Genomic DNA, 16,962 nt, shown 5'->3' with positions numbered 1-16,962 from the left:
GACATCCTGACATTCTAAAGCTTGCAGCTCTCCCCTCCCATATGCAGCTGATGGAAGGAAATTCTCGGCCTCCCTGCAAGTGTGGTTTTTACTGGAGCAAGCAACTTCAAAAACCACAGGCTGCAGCACCAAGAACTCCAACACAAGCATATCAAAGCAGTTTATAAACATAGCTAACATAAATCTTACTAAGTCAATAATGCAAAAGTGGTAATTAACCCAATTTTATAGATGGGCAAGCTAAGAACCTGCTGTAACTTGCCCAAAGCCAAGCAAGTAGTCATATCTCAGATCTCCAGTGCCTGCTCTTAGATTGTAACTACAGAAGTGACTTTCTTTTGGCACTCTGCATCGACTTTCACTCAAAAACATGATAAATAAATTATTGCATTTACAAGTCAGTCTTAGGGTCTGGGTCTTTTCTGCGCATCACAAAGGCTAACAATTCCAGGACTCAGAATATAACTGACTATTTTAGTATTGTCTTCTAGAATAGACTTCAACTCACTCTGCTGTAATCATATTGGTTTTTCAATACTACCAGGAATGGAAATATTATTTTGGCAGTAAACAAGGCAGATATGACTCAAAACACACTCAGTGAGCAACGGAGTTAATTTTGCAAAGCCATTTTTAACGGCTCTTTTACATTACATAGTTACTGTCAGATCGCCAAGTGGAGAGACATCATTAAACCCATGACATTCCAATTATTTGTTAAAATTAAGCTTACAACGAATATTTTGTAGCATGCACAACTTCCCGGGCACCAAACCAGCCTGTTCCAATTTATTAATAAAATTTTCAAGCTATGAAAACACAGCAAAGGTGATTCTGGACTGTTCTCTGAAATTGTGAGGAATTCTGTGGCCTCTAGAAACAGGAGATGTAGCAGACTGTTTATCCAGTGTACTCAAAATGAATCACCTCTCTACTTCTGTGGAGTATGGATCTAAATAGTTCAAGATCACTGCAGGTTGAGCCCAGAGTGAGAGAGTCACTAATGTGACCTGTCTCCTCTGTTACAGAACACATACACGCGTAAAGGTATTTAGAGGATGTAATATTTGAGAGTTGCTTCCTCAATGTCTTCTCCACAACATGATTAAACATTAAAGGGGTCCTGCTGGTGATGCACCTTCTCAACACGTCACACAGAAACCAAAGAGAAAGTCACCGAGATGTCCATGTATTTAATACTGAACACCAGAGCTCATATCAAAGCCCTTTAAAATAATCTTGCTTAACCAATACATTGTGAAGATTAGTAAGCCATAACTTTTCCATGACTTCTTATCTTCTACTCCCTTTAAAAAGGCCGGTGTAGGACTCTTCCCTCATGTCAGCAACACCCTGAGGTCAGAGCCACCAGTTTAGAGGATTCCAGCCAAACATGCAAGTATAAAACAGCGCAAGAAGACAAGCTTGTTGGAACTACCTGGTAACAACAATGATGTGCTTTCCTGCTAGTGAAAAGCAATTCTACGGAACAATTCTTTAGTTCCAAGTAGAGCTCATTAACAAATTTCTAGGACACAATTTTTTTCATACAGAAAGCGTTTCTTAAAAAACCCCAAATGTCCTGGAGATAAGTAATTACTTCATAGCAATTCAAAATCAATTTTTTCAAATATTTTCACTGTACGATTATGGTAGATATTATGTTATTGTAACAATCTTTTTATTAACAGTTACAATATTAAAGACTGCGATCTAATCAATGCAGAGTGATCTGACCGGTCTATAATACTTAATTTTTTAAGAAAAATCTGTGATTTTAAATGTTAATCCCTATTTAATACGAAAACAAACTTCCAAATCACAGAATTTCCACTGTGACAGAAATGTATTGTTCAACCTAGTTTCTAGAGACCACTGAGCTATAAAAACCAATTTTTATAAGACAATGAAACATACACTGAGTACCATATTCTTCTAAAATAATAAACTCACTTGTAAGTAACCATAGCTTCTATCAAATGCGGCATGTGCGCATTTTTCTTAATCATCTAGCTATTAGAAACATCAAAAGGTAGGAAAACCAAAGGGCTGCCTGCCTCTGTTCACTGCACCATGTGGCTAGTTATGCCTGAACTAATGTCAGGTGCTTTTCTGCCCTCTCCTGAATCGCCAGTGACTGGGACAAAAGCCAAAGATGAGCTAGGAGCCGGCTGCTCCATGTGGATAGGAACTAAATAGACTACTTTTCCCAAGCTTCCTTTGAAATCTCGGGGAAGAACAGCAAAGGCTGTCTGTCAACTATAAAGACTTTCCTCCAACCCCCCTGACAGCTCCAAAGAGTAGCCCTATCTGCCTCTCCAGGATGTCCTAGGGTTGATCAGTTAATCGCATTTGTTAGCACTACTGCTGCAGGTCTCTTCTTGCCAAAGAAGCCCAAAAAACCTGCAAAGCTCACGACAAGTTCAGATAGCACAAACAGTAGTAAAATTGATAGAGGAAGAGTCAGCGTGATGAATAGGCTGGTACTGAACAGCAAGTGACAGATACGCAGATGGAAGACTGGCAGGACAGGGAGACATCTTCACAGCAGATGGATAGAGCTTCTCAATCATTTTCAGGAAGAAAAAAGAAGGCAGCTAATACAAAATACAGAAATGTAGAACTAATTTCTGGATCATGAGCGCATTTATTGTTCTGGATTACGACACTCCAGCAGTGGAAATCTTCCCTGTACGTCGAACATTATCAGCACTGGGCAAGCATAGCAGAGTGCCAGGAACGGATGTGACCACGATACTGCCGATTCAGATAGGAACTGTGGTGAGTTAGCAACGAAAGCATTCATTGTCTCACTTTTCATTCTTCAGATTCCTAATAAGTTCACTGGGAAACAAGCATATTTCCCTATTTACGCAGAGTTGTACTGACCCAAAACTTGGATGGGCAGCACTGGAAGCACAAACTGGTGGCATGAGCAAGCATAGAACATATTTTTCTTCAGCAAAATAAGCAAAATATTATAAGGCACCTCTGTCTTTCAAAGTCATAAAGAGGGACCTAGGCATCTTTAGGAATTATTTAATTAGTATCCCATAGTGCTTTTCAAGAATCCGAGTAAATTGTTACTCAGTAAGTACACTCTCTATCCCTAAAGCTTCCTCTGCAAGATCACTTTGATAAAGTACTCTTCATTTCCTTTCCTAAAATCCATGTAGTGATGCTAAGCAGCTGCTGTCCTCTACCTGAGAGGTGGATGCTTTTTGGTGGAGAGCACGGTGAGATCTAGATAACCCTATACACACCGTCAGACATGCTCCATGCAAATAGCTGCAAAGTTTCAGTGGTTACTGGATATGATGCACTATGAAAACGTAGAATGCACTGACTTCTGTTTAACCTGTACAGTCATTTCTGTAAGTCTCACAAGCTGCTGGACTGACTTTATGCTACTTGAACACCTGTTCCAGACTTCCGTAATAATCAGAAAGCTCACCCTGCCAGGTTCTATCTATGATAGTGAACTTTCTCTCACTGTGTGTTACAGTAATTTGTTCCAGATGCTTCAAACACCTAAGAATATTCTTGCAGTAATTTTTTGTTATCGGTATCTGAGTTCCCGGTCTCACTTGGAGCTTTGCAAGTGCAAAGGTCTGTGCAGACACTGGGTGTAGAACACACACCAGACAGCTAGAAAACAAGTTACCAGATCTGCAAGTACAAAACAGGATAGGCATTCGCTCACACCCTTCATCATCTCTGAAATCCACATCCTGCCAGCAGCTCTGGAGAGAAGGACAAGTTGTCCAGCATTCCTTCAACAGTCTATACTTACGGCCTAACCACACATTCTTGTATCAAATGTGGTCCTTTCTAGAAAAGCATACAGTTTGGAGGGCCACAGAAATTTGTCCCAAAGGGGTATTTGGACAGTACAGGTTACTAAGTGTATTTTTTTGTATGAGTTGTCTCTGGACTCTATTGGCTTGCATTGCATTTTCTTCACTAGGAAAAGCTTTGTAAAAACTGTTTGAGCTTCACTGAGACACGTTAAGGAATTAATTACAAAGAAAGGCCGAAGGAGAAAATTAATTTTGGAAACACAAGAGGTTACTTTTCTTTTCCTCCCTTTTCTGGAAGCGGGGGAGGAAAGGCAGTTATTTTCATCTCCATGCTGGGGGCAGGAGTTGGTAGCCGTCCAGTCGATAACCTGGCCATCAGAACAAGGTTTGTAATTAAAAGGTCAGTGACCTGGAAAGCTAGGGCCTCACTCTCAGGGCTTCTGAGTAATGATGGCACTATTAAATTAAGACTGTTATGAAATCAATGCTAAAAAAGCTTTCATGGTAACGAGATTTCATTCAAGGACATGCAAACTGCCTCATGAAATGGACTTAAATTATAAAAAAGAAAAGTAATAAAAGAGTGTTAAATTGAAATCTGCTGAAGAATTTACTTCCTTTAAAGCCCTCCAGCAGTGGGTTGTGCCCCCTTCGCTCAGGTTCTCAAGGTGATCCACGTGGGTTTCTTTGGCAAAGAAGGAAAGACAGGGGTTCAATTTGCAAGAATGCAGACTACAGAAAGAGGAAGAAATTTAAGTCATTTTTTTACTGGAGGTTCTGGGGCTGACAGCATTTGTTTCCAGTGAATCAAGTGTATTTGAGCTGGGAATGGCTATGTGCAATTAAATAATTCACTCATCTCTTCAGAAATCATCATGGTCTGGCATCTTGACACTGGCAAAATTTTCTGAAACTCTGATGCACTGTGAAAAACTGTGCAAGCCTTACAGGAAAACCTTGTGTAGTAACTCACTTCCTAGCAGTCAAAGTAATGAAACAGATTAGTAGATACAACACGTAACAGGGCAATGCTTCCAACAATCTTCAACGCATCTCACCAAGCCAAGAGAGCGACTGCTTTTGGAAGCACGTAGCCCACTTTATTACATATACACACCAAAGACCAATCCACGTAGCATATGCCCGGCAGACTGCCCAACCTTATGCGTGGACATTTTCCCAATATATCTCAACAATTACACATTTACTTGCCGTAATGCACTTCTGTTCTCCCATCACTATAATTTCTGAGCTCCTCAAATGCTTTTGTCCATTCCCCGAATCCCACTCTGGGAAGGTATTACTGTACTCATTTTATAGATGAAGAGAATAAGTAACTAAGGAAGAAGTTCTTCAACCAAGATTGCACAATAAGTCTGTAACTTAACAGTTCTTCCCTTACCTGCCCCAAAAGACTAGCACCCGGTAAACCAGAGCTCCACACAGAGAGTGCATTTCCAGCCCCTTTCTCTATCTTGCCAGAAGTTACAGATTCAGAGTACACAAAATTAACAAGACACAGGAGTTACCGGATGGGTAACTGAGCACTACAGGACATCTGAGGCACAACAGTTAGATGACAGACGCATTTCCACAAGGGTTTAAACCCCACATGCTGTCTAATTACTCCCAAGGCGCCGCTGATTCTGTGGCATGTCATCAGCAGAATCAGCGACTTGGACAAAAAACAAACAGCGTCTTTTCTTCCTTTCTTTTCTTTCAGATACTCTGAGGGGAAACAGCTGTTTTTCCCTTCATCTGAAGAAGTTCATGATAAAAAGGAGGAAATGTCATAAATTACACAAAATGCCAGTGTAAGCTTCAAAGAAAATGATAAATGATTCTAATAACTTCGTGTTTCTCATTAATGCCTCTGTATTTGGGAGTTTAAAAGTGCTTAAGACAACAGAGAAATCTCATCCAACTTTTGAAAGGCCTTTCACAAATCTAAGACACCCTCGCTCTCCCAACTGTCATCAACGCTATCATCTCATGTTCCAGATAGCGCAGTTCAACAAAGCCCTGACCTGCGAGTAACCAGGAAAGTCTACTTTCAGCCTCTGCAACTACTGTTTCACAAGAAACCAAACCCAGTCCAGCTGATGATCCTTAAGAAACTTTAATTTCTCACTGCACTGAAATGTATTAAACAAAACTCAGTTCCTATATTAAATGTTAAATAATATTAAATTGAAACAAAATTTGATTGGCCTTTTTTTTCAGGAAGGAGACACAAAAAAAAGAAGAAAAAATCATAATTCCAGGCAGAACCATCTCTGCAAGTCTCAGAACTGAAATTTCTTGGGCAAAGTTGGGATTGCAGGACATGAAGGCTCACCCACTGCTAACACTCCAGTTCTATCCCTGCTGCTTACACAGGCTGTACAGGGTAGTGGAAGGCTCCTGCAGGAGGAGGACATGGTATTTTCCCCCTGCATTCACAGACGCAAGATGATCCAGCACCACCTTCTCCACTGCAGGAGGTTTTAACCAGACTCAGTGAGGAGTCACAGACCTTGCCTGTATGATTCCATGTATGTAACAAAAGAGAAGTTCACATATGGTGTACAACTACCTATAGACAGGAAGAGTATACTTCACTGAAATACCTCTGGGGTCCATAAAAAGACCTTCTACTACATTTTCAGCTTGAAGAAACTTGGATCAGACTAGCTGCGAAAAAACACAAGGATATTTCTGCATTCTTTTGTACAAAGACAATTTTAAAAGAGACTCTTGTAACAGAAATGGTTTCTCTACAGAAAATGTTTATTTGACTGCCAGTGAGGACTCCTCTACCAGACAGACTAACTCTCTGTGAAATGGGGCAGCAACATTATTATTGGGATGACAATGACTGTATATTGGAGGACAGGGGGACTAGCCTACCAAGTTGAGTACTCTCTCATTTACTCAGGACTAAACTAGCTACGACATATACATTTCAAGAATAATTGCCTCCATCTGCTAGAATACATAGGCACCATGACAGTACAGACCTTCTGCTCTTGAGCACTGAACAGAGGTCATGTTCTAAGCTGTGCGGTCAGTTCCATATGGTCATATTTTCAGTGACTGCTGGGTACAGGCACTACTGGACCCAGCTCTTTCCTATTTCCTACTGTTAAGTTTTCAAACAAACAATTAGCACAAAGGGAAGGAGGGCTAATTAACAAACAGGAACAAACAAACAGCTCTACCAAACCATTTCTGGTCTTTAGTAATTATTAGCCAAGTAATACACAAGAAGTATTAGACGGGCCACAGTTTCTATGTGCCTCCATCTCCCCACCCTTCCTCTTTTCCCAGTCAGGGATTTATTAAAATTAAACAGATTAGATGGAGCTCCTGATACTAAAAACTGTTCAGCAAAGCCTGCGGTGGGGAAGTGCAGAGCAAACACTAGAGACATTTGTCTCTAAATTGCTCTAAATACCTTCTGCAAATGAAATTCTAACCCAGCTGTGTTGAGAGAGAAAATGAGGAATAACTGGTCATTGTCAGCACAGAAGAAGATCAGGCAGTTATAATATTGCACGATATACTCGGGGCTAAGGATCTCTCGGCAACAATAGATTTTGTATCAGGTTACCCCGGGTAATCAGCACAGCTTTTAGGCTCAGCTTTCCCTTGCTTCATTGCTTCGATGATAGAGCTGAAATCCCCAAGCTTTTATGATTAATTACTCCCTGTAGGTCCACATATTTCAAGGAAAAACTCATGGAGCAGAGCGGCCAAAAGGCTCCAAATTTTAATGCCATCCTGATGGCAAGGCAGGGCAAGCGACGTATCTATGTGATTGGAACGTTCTCTAACGAGCACTATGACAAGCATTGTGAGGACCACACTCAGAATGACGTACCCATGAACATCACATCATGTACCCATGTGATGACATAATTGCTAAAAGACAAGCCTGCCATTCCCTTCTAGGTCCTTTGTTATTCAAGATGAGCAGTTGTGCACATACTTCAACTGTCCATCTCACGACATCAGTTCTCAGGCATCTCAACATACAGCTCATAAACCCAAACAGAGTAACACAACATAACACAACACAACACAACATGTATTTCATAGGTTTCCCTACTTTCCAAAACTCAAGATCTTTAACTACAGAATTTGATGCACCCTGAAGTACTCATGGCTTCAATGTATAAGTGGGTCAATCCCCTCTGAAGTTCGGAGTTTGTATTTTCAGTATCATTCCAATTCAGTATCATTCCAACTGCTTAAAGTGCTCCTTGTGCATGTAATTAACTCCAAGGTAAGATTGTCCTTATTATTTACACCTTGCAGTAAGGATCTAAGCAATATGGTCCCGGGAGGGTAGCATAACATGGAGTGAACTTCACCTGAAATGCACTGTAAGTTGTGGACTAAAAACTTCAGAAAGAAAAAAAAAAAAAAGAACAAAAGATGGTTCTGCTATGAGTCAGAAAGTAAAATAAATTCTCAGTAGGCAATGTCCAAAGTATGTTCCATCTGTCTAAAACAATATAGGACTTGTCAGGATCTGTTCTATCCCTGCTATAGAAAAGGGCTAAACTCAGTCAGTAGTTTACCATTTCAGCCTGAAAGTCAGGTTGATCCCAAGCTTGACCTTAATGTGACCTTGTTTACTTCCACCAAGTCCTTCGCCCTTCATTCTTCTCTCTGGCTCTCTTCAGGAACATTCGACCTTTTCACCTAGAAGCTGGTCACTCTAAAACCAAGGTCACTAAGGGTAGAACTGACCAACTGGTCCACAAGTCCAAACTGTCCTCATTGAAGAAAAGATCTGATAATAGTTAACCCAAGAACTTCCAGTGTGTCTTCTCTATTCTACAATTCCACATCTGGTGACAATATTGCTCTAGTCAGTTTGGAGGAAGAGAGACTGATATTTCTTACAAACTTCAAATCTATTTTTGAGACAGACTACTTACTTGCTTTGTCCTTAACATCTAATTTCCCCTAGCAATACATTTTGGCTTTACGCTAAGTCAAGCTCCCTCAGTATCACTGAGAGGACAAACTTAAGACTCCATACCTTTCTTCTTCAGAAATGCTCTTCTGGTTGCAATAGGGCTTTGGCGAACTCGTGGATTCTGTAAAAACTTCACTGCTGTCACAATCTGATGAGGGTAGGAGGATTGGAGAAAGAAAAGAGAGAAAAGATACAAGTTAGGAATGGTCAAATTCCTAATTTACAGTATGCATTCTGTACTGCAAATTAAGGTGTCACGTCCTACAAAGGGAGACTGTCTGGATTTGACATCGATCCAACTTTCAGAAATGGTTCAGCAAGCATCAGTTTGTGGCTCAAATCTACTCAGACAACACAATTCCAGTTTTCCATCCTAGAAGCGTCTTGTTGAAGTACCGTTGGAGCAGCTCAACCTGTACAAAACCTGCCATTAAGACTCTGAGGGGTTTCTGCCCTTAATATTGTGATCTTCTTGCCTACGTGCTGCTATAGAGGGCAACCTTGAGACAACGCGTGTGATCCCTACCAGTGTGCTCACTAGGAAGAATGCTTCCTTTCTACCTGACTTCAAGCTCCCTACAAATTCTAAGAGATTAAGGCCCTTTTCTGCCATCATTCTAATTTATTGAAAGCAATAAATAAACCTCAGCTTGTCATGACTGGAAAAGAAGCAACTTCACATGTTTTGGATCCCGTAACAAAAATACCACAAAAAGTCACTTTTCATGACACACACGTGAAGGGGAGTGGTTAAATTTCTGTTCCACAGCAGCAGAAATCACGGATTACTTCAGTCTAAAGATTGACTTCTACATCCTTTTTTAAGGTTACACAGCACTTAAAACAAACCACTTATTCAAACAAAGGCTAAAGTATGAGATAATACTCAATGGCATCAAAGACAGTGGCATTAGTTTTTTCCATTTCCATTTAGTGCCAGTGAAAGGTATTTGATTTTTTTCTTCATACGGTAGGTCAACTTTTCACATGCTCTCCTATCCTATTACACACATCAGTACGTGTTGCTGCACAGTGAAAAAGAGACGATTCACTTCACTTTTATACAAAGGCGTCTGTTCTGACTGTGGCATCGAGGGGAATAATTTGCCTGTTGTTAACAGCACTTAGGAGGTGGACACATCCATGCGAACTAGTGGAAAAGATGACTTCCTTCCTCTAGAGCTAAAAATAACCATGCACGGAAGAGGTTTTTCTCCCCAAGAGTGGCACAAACCGCCTCAAATGGTGGTATACGTTAGGTAGGTTTTGAAGAGTTTATCTTGAAATACAGTTTCTGGAATTCAGTTTCAAAAAGGTTTTCAGAACTTTTCACAGCAGAAAAAGAAGGAAAAAACCAGCATCACTACTGAAATCACTAAGTTTCACTTCATGTTTGAATCAAACCCTTCAACTACGCATTTCTGGTCAGAGAGCAGAGTTCTGATGGGTTTAATGGCACTTTCAATGTACTCCTCAGTGCATTCCATCAATGTTTTTTTTCTTTTAAATTGCATCTCTTATTTCTTTAAATACATTAATCAGGCTAGTGTAGGCAAAACGGATCCATTGGACAATGCAATAAACATGAATTATCATCTATCCAACACGCATAATGGCTTAAAAATACATAATAGCAGGTGTAGTTTAAATGATTAGTTATTACACCTGTGGTGGGTCTGATTCAATTGGGGAAAATCATCTTTAATAGGTTAAAAGGTTTAGATCACCAGGCTTCCCTTAAAGTGGCTGTAGAGAGGGTATGATGGAGTACGCTGTCATTACTAATTCATTTAAGAAAAACATGGGGGATACAGCAAAGAACAGCATAAACGAGCGAATCCAATTTAAACATCAGGTAAAGCAGAAAACACCTTTTAAAAAAGCATGATAAATGAATTTGGGAGAGAGATGGAATTGACATATTTATTTTAACGGGAATTTGACGAAGTCCCCGCACACTTCAAAGTTGGGAGGATAAAATGAATGGGTATTTCTAATTCTTTTCCTTTTCTTATTTTCCTTCATTTTTTTCCTTAAGTTTACATTCAGTAATTTTGAACCATAAAATACTACAGCAAAACACCCCACATAAAGTACACTTTGGTTTCATTTATGTGCACTTGATCAGTCTCCAGCTGAAATGCAGGTGACAGGCAAATCACAGATTTAAACTGTGCTGATCCTGCTATGCCAGATGCAGAAATCTAAAGCACCCAAACTAATAACCTTAAGATAATATGCTGAATAAGAAAGATGCCCAAATGAGCAGACCAACAGATATGTGAACATATCAAAACCACTTCCCTTCTAACAATAATTACTTGTTTGTTTCTCCAGAAACTCCTCGACCCTCCCTCCCACACGGAGTGAGCCAGAGACACGGACACAAAGGGCCTGAAGACCTGAAATTCTGCCCGTTCTCACAGTCCACGATCAGTTTTCAAGCATAAAAAAACCCCGTAAGAAAGAAGCAGTATTTTTCATCGTGGTATTTCAATCACAACCATGTGAACATTTTATCGATTCTATCTCTTTATTAAAGCTTATTTTTGCCTTGTAAAAATGTAAATATTTCAGTAGTAAATTTCACTCCAAAATAAACTTCTGTTTTATCTCTCCCTTGCATCACTTCCTCTGTTATTCACAAGGTTTTTAATCTTAAAACAAAATAAAATTACAAGCAACAACAAACTTCGTAAAAACGAACTCTGGACGTGTATTCCTCCTCCCGATAATCCTGTTTTTCTCATATTTGTGTTTGCATTTCCCTCTCAATGTTCCTCCTATAGGCTGAGCTGAAACTTCTCCATTTTTATAATTCATCTTGTATACGTGAGCGACTTATGAAGCAATTTTGGCCATGTCAAAATGCCAATATTTTCAACAAACATACACGAGAACTCCCCTACCTTCTATGGATCATTCTCTTTGCACAAACAAGGGCAACTGCAGTCCATAATTTAAACAACAGAAAAAGGAGGAGGAAGATGAGACTTTGCAGTCCTGTGCACAGCCAAAAAAAATCATGCAGCAAATAGCACTCTGACTCAGCTGGTGACATTGTTCCCTACTATTTCTGTATCATTTGTAACAGTTCTCCAAATTTTTACAGTATTAGGACACTGCCAAAAAATGTGCATTGTATCACCATTGTGATTCTTAGATTGCCAGCAAGCACTGGGCAGCAAACTAGTTTTGCCTAGAGGATCAGGTACAGATTTCTCTTAATAAAAGACAGTGTACTTGGCTTTTAAAAGCAAGTCGATTCCATAAACTTGCTATCCCACCACTTCTCCTGCAGTGATACGACACACAGAGACATATTTCTGGCTGGGTGCTGGTGGGTGGAATCCTGCAGCAGGGCTTGTCCTACAGTTTGATTTTCTAATTAGAAGATGAATGTAACTATTCGTGGATTATATTTGTGTCTGGCCAAATTACATAAATTCAGGCCAAATATTCAGCTTCAATGTCAAAGATATAAAATGGAGACAGGAACTTTATTGCAGATGTTGTGGGAGTGCAGCGGGCTGGTGAAATTCTGGGCCAAAGCACAGCGCTTTGACGTTATAGCCAAGGTCCCTCATTCCTAATTTCCCTCCCTCTTGTGTTAATGGGGAAGGTAAAGCCAGCCGTATTGTACTCAAAGCTGCGGGGTTTCCAATGAAGCAAGCTAAGCTACTTCACCAGTTACTAGCATTAGAAAAATAAATCTGGCAATTTAAAATACTGTGGCAAATGCCCAGTTTGTACCATCTCAAAAAGAAACCCCCAAACAATCAACCAACTAACAAAAATGTACAAGAAAAGCACCTTCATCAATAAAAGTCCCACAGGATTTGGTAACAGTTCCACGTGGAAAACAGAATCAAAAGCCACCCATAAGAGCTCCAATAGATTTCCTAGTACTGGGAACCCTCTGTGGGTTATTACTAAACAGCATTTGTTGATAGACTGAGACTTTGAGATGACCTGTGATGTAAAGGTTGGGTCTGAATTATACGTTGCAAGGGATGGCATTTTGTCTTTCTGAGTGGATCTGTATCTGTTTAAATGCAACACTTCTTTTCATTAAGCAGAGGCGGCACAGGCCATGAACTATGCACAGACAGTTTACATTACATGTGCGGAAGCAATCAACACCGGCAATATACATGACGTATGTAAAAGAAGTTGGAATTAATTTTTTTCCAGTGTATTAAAAAATAATAATATGGCAGTATCAACAAACACTCAACCTATTTCAGCCGGAGCAGAAGGCCACGGCTATAGGGCAAATGGAACTGATCAATATATGAGCCTACAGCAACACCCCCTCAGTGTACGGCTGTGTGTTTGCAAGGCTCCGAAGATTAAATTGTCTGTGAAAGGTTTCTGCACTCCTACTCCAAAGGAGATACCCAGAATCCTGTTAACAAGCATCAGGTTAAAGCCAACTTACGTTTTAACAAGGGCTGACTTAAAAGCCTGGCGCTGCAATGAACAAGAAAACCCCTTCAAAAAGAAATGCTGCATTTTAGTAAGAAATCAGCGCTCTGCCAGGACTAACTTGACAAATATGGTTATCGGTGGCACACGGAAATAGTTGCAAAGCAGCTGTTAATCAGGGAAACACATCATAGAACGCTGATGCTAGCACTCATGAAAAAATGCAAGGGGCTAATTATGAAGCCATATATCTCACTAAAGAGGCGCGGCTCCTGGAGATTCCAGGCAGAGCGCTCAGAGTCAGGGTCCTGGGACACCGCATACACAATGATCTCAAACACAAGTTGCCTTCTCCCAGGACGAACCTTTTCCCAGTTCAGTGTTCTGGGCCCTGGAATTCCTGTGAAATTCATATTTCATTGAAACTGCTTGTCATTTCACAGAAACTATCCACAGGTCGGTCAGGAGAGAGGAAACACTTTAAAGCTTCTATGATTTCATTGAAGTTTTTACGAAACCATACAGAATCCCAGGAATTTGTTCTGTTGTAAGAGAACCTAGAAGCCTACAGGGTTTGAAATCTCAAAGCTGTACTGAGAAAAGTTTAAAAATTAAATAATAAAAATAAAACACCCTTGTGTAAAACAGAGCAAAGGGAAAAAAAAAAAAATCCAATTTAAAGTAAGAGTCACAGGAGTCAGAACCAAAAAGAAACAAAGGCAAGGGAGAAACAAGCTTCCGATCACACCTGAGATTAAGAATCCAGAAATAAAGAATTCAGAGGAGTAACCAAAGGAGGGCAATAAAAGCTAAAAAGGAGTGATCCCAGATGGCTGGAGCTTGGATGGAGTGGAGCTCAGGGGAAGGGAAGGGAAGGGAAGGGAAGGGAAGGGAAGGGAAGGGAAGGGAAGGGAAGGGAAGGGAAGGGAAGGGAAGGGAAGGGAAGGGAAGGGAAGGGAAGGGAAGGGAAGGGAAGGGAAGGGAAGGGAAGGGAAGGGAAGGGAAGGGAAGGGAAGGGAAGGGAAGGGAAGGGAAGGGAAGGGAAGGGAAGGGAAGGGAAGGGAAGGGAAGGGAAGGGAAGGGAAGGGAAGGGAAGGGAAGGGAAGGGAAGGGAAGGGAAGGGAAGGGAAGGGAAGGGAAGGGAAGGGAAGGGAAGGGAAGGGAAGGGAAGGGAAGGGAAGGGAAGGGAAGGGAAGGGAAGGGAAGGGAAGGGAAGGGAAGGGAAGGGAAGGGAAGGGAAGGGAAGGGAAGGGAAGGGAAGGGAAGGGAAGGGAAGGGAAGGGAAGGGAAGGGAAGGGAAGGGAAGGGAAGGGAAGGGAAGGGAAGGGAAGGGAAGGGAAGGGAAGGGAAGGGAAGGGAAGGGAAGGGAAGGGAAGGGAAGGGAAGGGAAGGGAAGGGAAGGGAAGGGAAGGGAAGGGAAGGGAAGGGAAGGGAAGGGAAGGGAAGGGAAGGGAAGGGAAGGGAAGGGAAGGGAAGGGAAGGGAAGGGAAGGGAAGGGAAGGGAAGGGAAGGGAAGGGAAGGGAAGGGAAGGGAAGGGAAGGGAAGGGAAGGGAAGGGAAGGGAAGGGAAGGGAAGGGAAGGGAAGGGAAGGGAAGGGAAGGGAAGGGAAGGGAAGGGAAGGGAAGGGAAGGGAAGGGAAGGGAAGGGAAGGGAAGGGAAGGGAAGGGAAGCAGCGCGGAGCTCGCGCGCCCCCCAGCGGCCACGGGCACCCCCGAGCAGCGGCTGCGCCGGCGGCGGAGCCAAATTACGTGTTTTCACTCCCTGGAAATGAAATGTTTTGCAAGATGAAACAGAACGAAAATTGAGGTTTTAGGTAATTACTAGTTGGCATTTACATATCACAGGCTGGTTCAACACCTATTCATTTTCCTCTTTTATTTTCAATTTTTTAAAATTGCTCATTAAAATGAACACATGACAGAGACCGGGGGAAAAAAATTGCTCTTCCTCTTTTTCCTGAGGACTACAAAATCCAGATCTACTTTAAATACATTTATCTATAATTATCACGTACAAAAAAGCCTTACTTAATTTACATTAATAGGGTGACCAAAAAAAAAAAAAAAAATTTGATAAAAGCCAGGAAAATTCCGAGCAGAGCTGTCTTCGTGTCATCTTGTTGTGCCTACGGAGCGCAGGAGACAGCCCGCAGGGAGGCAGGAGCCCCGGCGCTCCCCGAGCCCTCAGCATCCCTTCCTAGAGTCTCTCCTACCACTCGCACTACAAACAAGTGGCTCCGCAGCTCCCTGTTCTCTACTTCTTTGTTCCAGGAGCCGCTCCGCACTTCCTCCAGCTCTCATAAAGGCGTGACCTTTCCACCTTCCTTATTCACACAGAACCCGTCTTTCCTCGTGTAACCTTTCCATTTCCAGGGATGCTGAGCTGCGGCTCGGATTGGACTTAGAGGCTCTCGCAGCTCCGCGGCCCTCTATGCTCACATTCCCATTGTTCAGATAAATAAATATTTCCTACGCGAAGCCTTTAATTTTCCTGCGCCCTTCGGCTTTTTTTTTTTTTTTAATTTTAACCTTGTGGAAGTCTTATTTAACCCCACGATGCATCCCAGGATACAATCTGTATGAAAAATGCTATATAAAATAAAGTTTTATTGTATCATATGTTAAGGACATAAAACATCCCTGATAGAAGTGTACAGGAGCTGACATGATAGACTAATATATTTTAAGGTCTATTGTGTAAATATGTATTTAGGGAATTCTAAAGCATGGTATTATTGACCCAAGTCTCTCTTAAAACACATTGATATATGGAGTAAAAGCCCTTATGAAAAGTAGCAACTTCGTCTGTGCGGTAGTCACCTTTCAAAGTGAAATATCTCTGTCATCTTCAGTTTTTTTCTGATTCGATTTAAAACACAGTTAACATCTTGACAAAATTCCCCTTTTTAAAAGGAATAACATTCAAGTAATGCTTACATGCATAAAACTAACATTAACAAGAAACTTTTACACATGCTTTAAAAGAAATGCACAATAACTATTGTTATGCACAGAGAAAATGTGCTACCTATTTTTTTATCTCAGAAAGAAATAAGTCTCGAAATAAGACGTCATAACATCAGGTTTAACACAATACAAACTGTTACAGGGAAGTGATAAATGCTGGAAAAAATATAAGTAATATGAGCAGAAGAGCAAATTAAATGCATTAACCTGACAATGAATCCATAATAATTTTTAACCAATGAGTAGTGTGAACCTTTTTTTCCACAATTAAAACATTTTAACTTTGTATTGAAAAAATATAATCTCATTTTTAGAGGAAAAATAAACTTTAAAAAAACCCTTTTTGTACTTCTGCCTAAGCTTAAGTTGCAAGCTTCCTATAACCACCAGTACCACCAAAGAAGGTATTGAAGCAAGAGGAACAAGGAGGGGAATAATGCTTGCAATCCAACTGGCTGCAAATTATTTGAAGTTCTGTTTACATAAAACCGGCAATAACCTCGGTGCTGAATGTACTGGATCATTGTGGATAATATGTGGTCAGCATCTCATGCAAGTAGGTAAGGTGTCTGGCTTCCAAGTGTGGGGAAAGCCAGCATGCCATGATAAGGTTCACAAAATGATTCAACAGGACCCAAGAAAGATGCCAAAGAGGAGGGGAAAGGTCAAAACTACCTAAAGAGAATCTAATTTTTATAACTTTCCATGACAGTACGCATTTGTACATCTCACTTCTCCCTTCTTACAGAAGGAAGCTGAGGGATCACTGAGGCTCTGTGCTGTAAAATTAATGCAAGC

General features: G+C 41.0%; 1 protein-coding gene across 1 annotated transcript in view; it reads right to left on the bottom strand.

The window, feature by feature from the left end:
* Positions 1 to 16,962, bottom strand: part of PEX14 (peroxisomal biogenesis factor 14) — an 80,736-nt gene that overhangs the window by 33,567 nt on the left and 30,207 nt on the right. The window contains exon 3 of the mRNA XM_054085636.1: positions 8,833 to 8,917. Within this exon, the coding sequence (XP_053941611.1) occupies positions 8,833 to 8,917 (85 nt within the window). The remainder of the gene's footprint in view (positions 1 to 8,832; positions 8,918 to 16,962) is intronic.

The sequence above is a fragment of the Cuculus canorus genome, chromosome 21, assembly GCF_017976375.1.
Source record: "Cuculus canorus isolate bCucCan1 chromosome 21, bCucCan1.pri, whole genome shotgun sequence".
Classification (NCBI taxonomy): Eukaryota; Metazoa; Chordata; class Aves; order Cuculiformes; family Cuculidae; genus Cuculus; species Cuculus canorus.
Note: the sequence above shows the minus strand (reverse complement) of the source record. Positions and strands in the feature narration are given on the sequence as shown.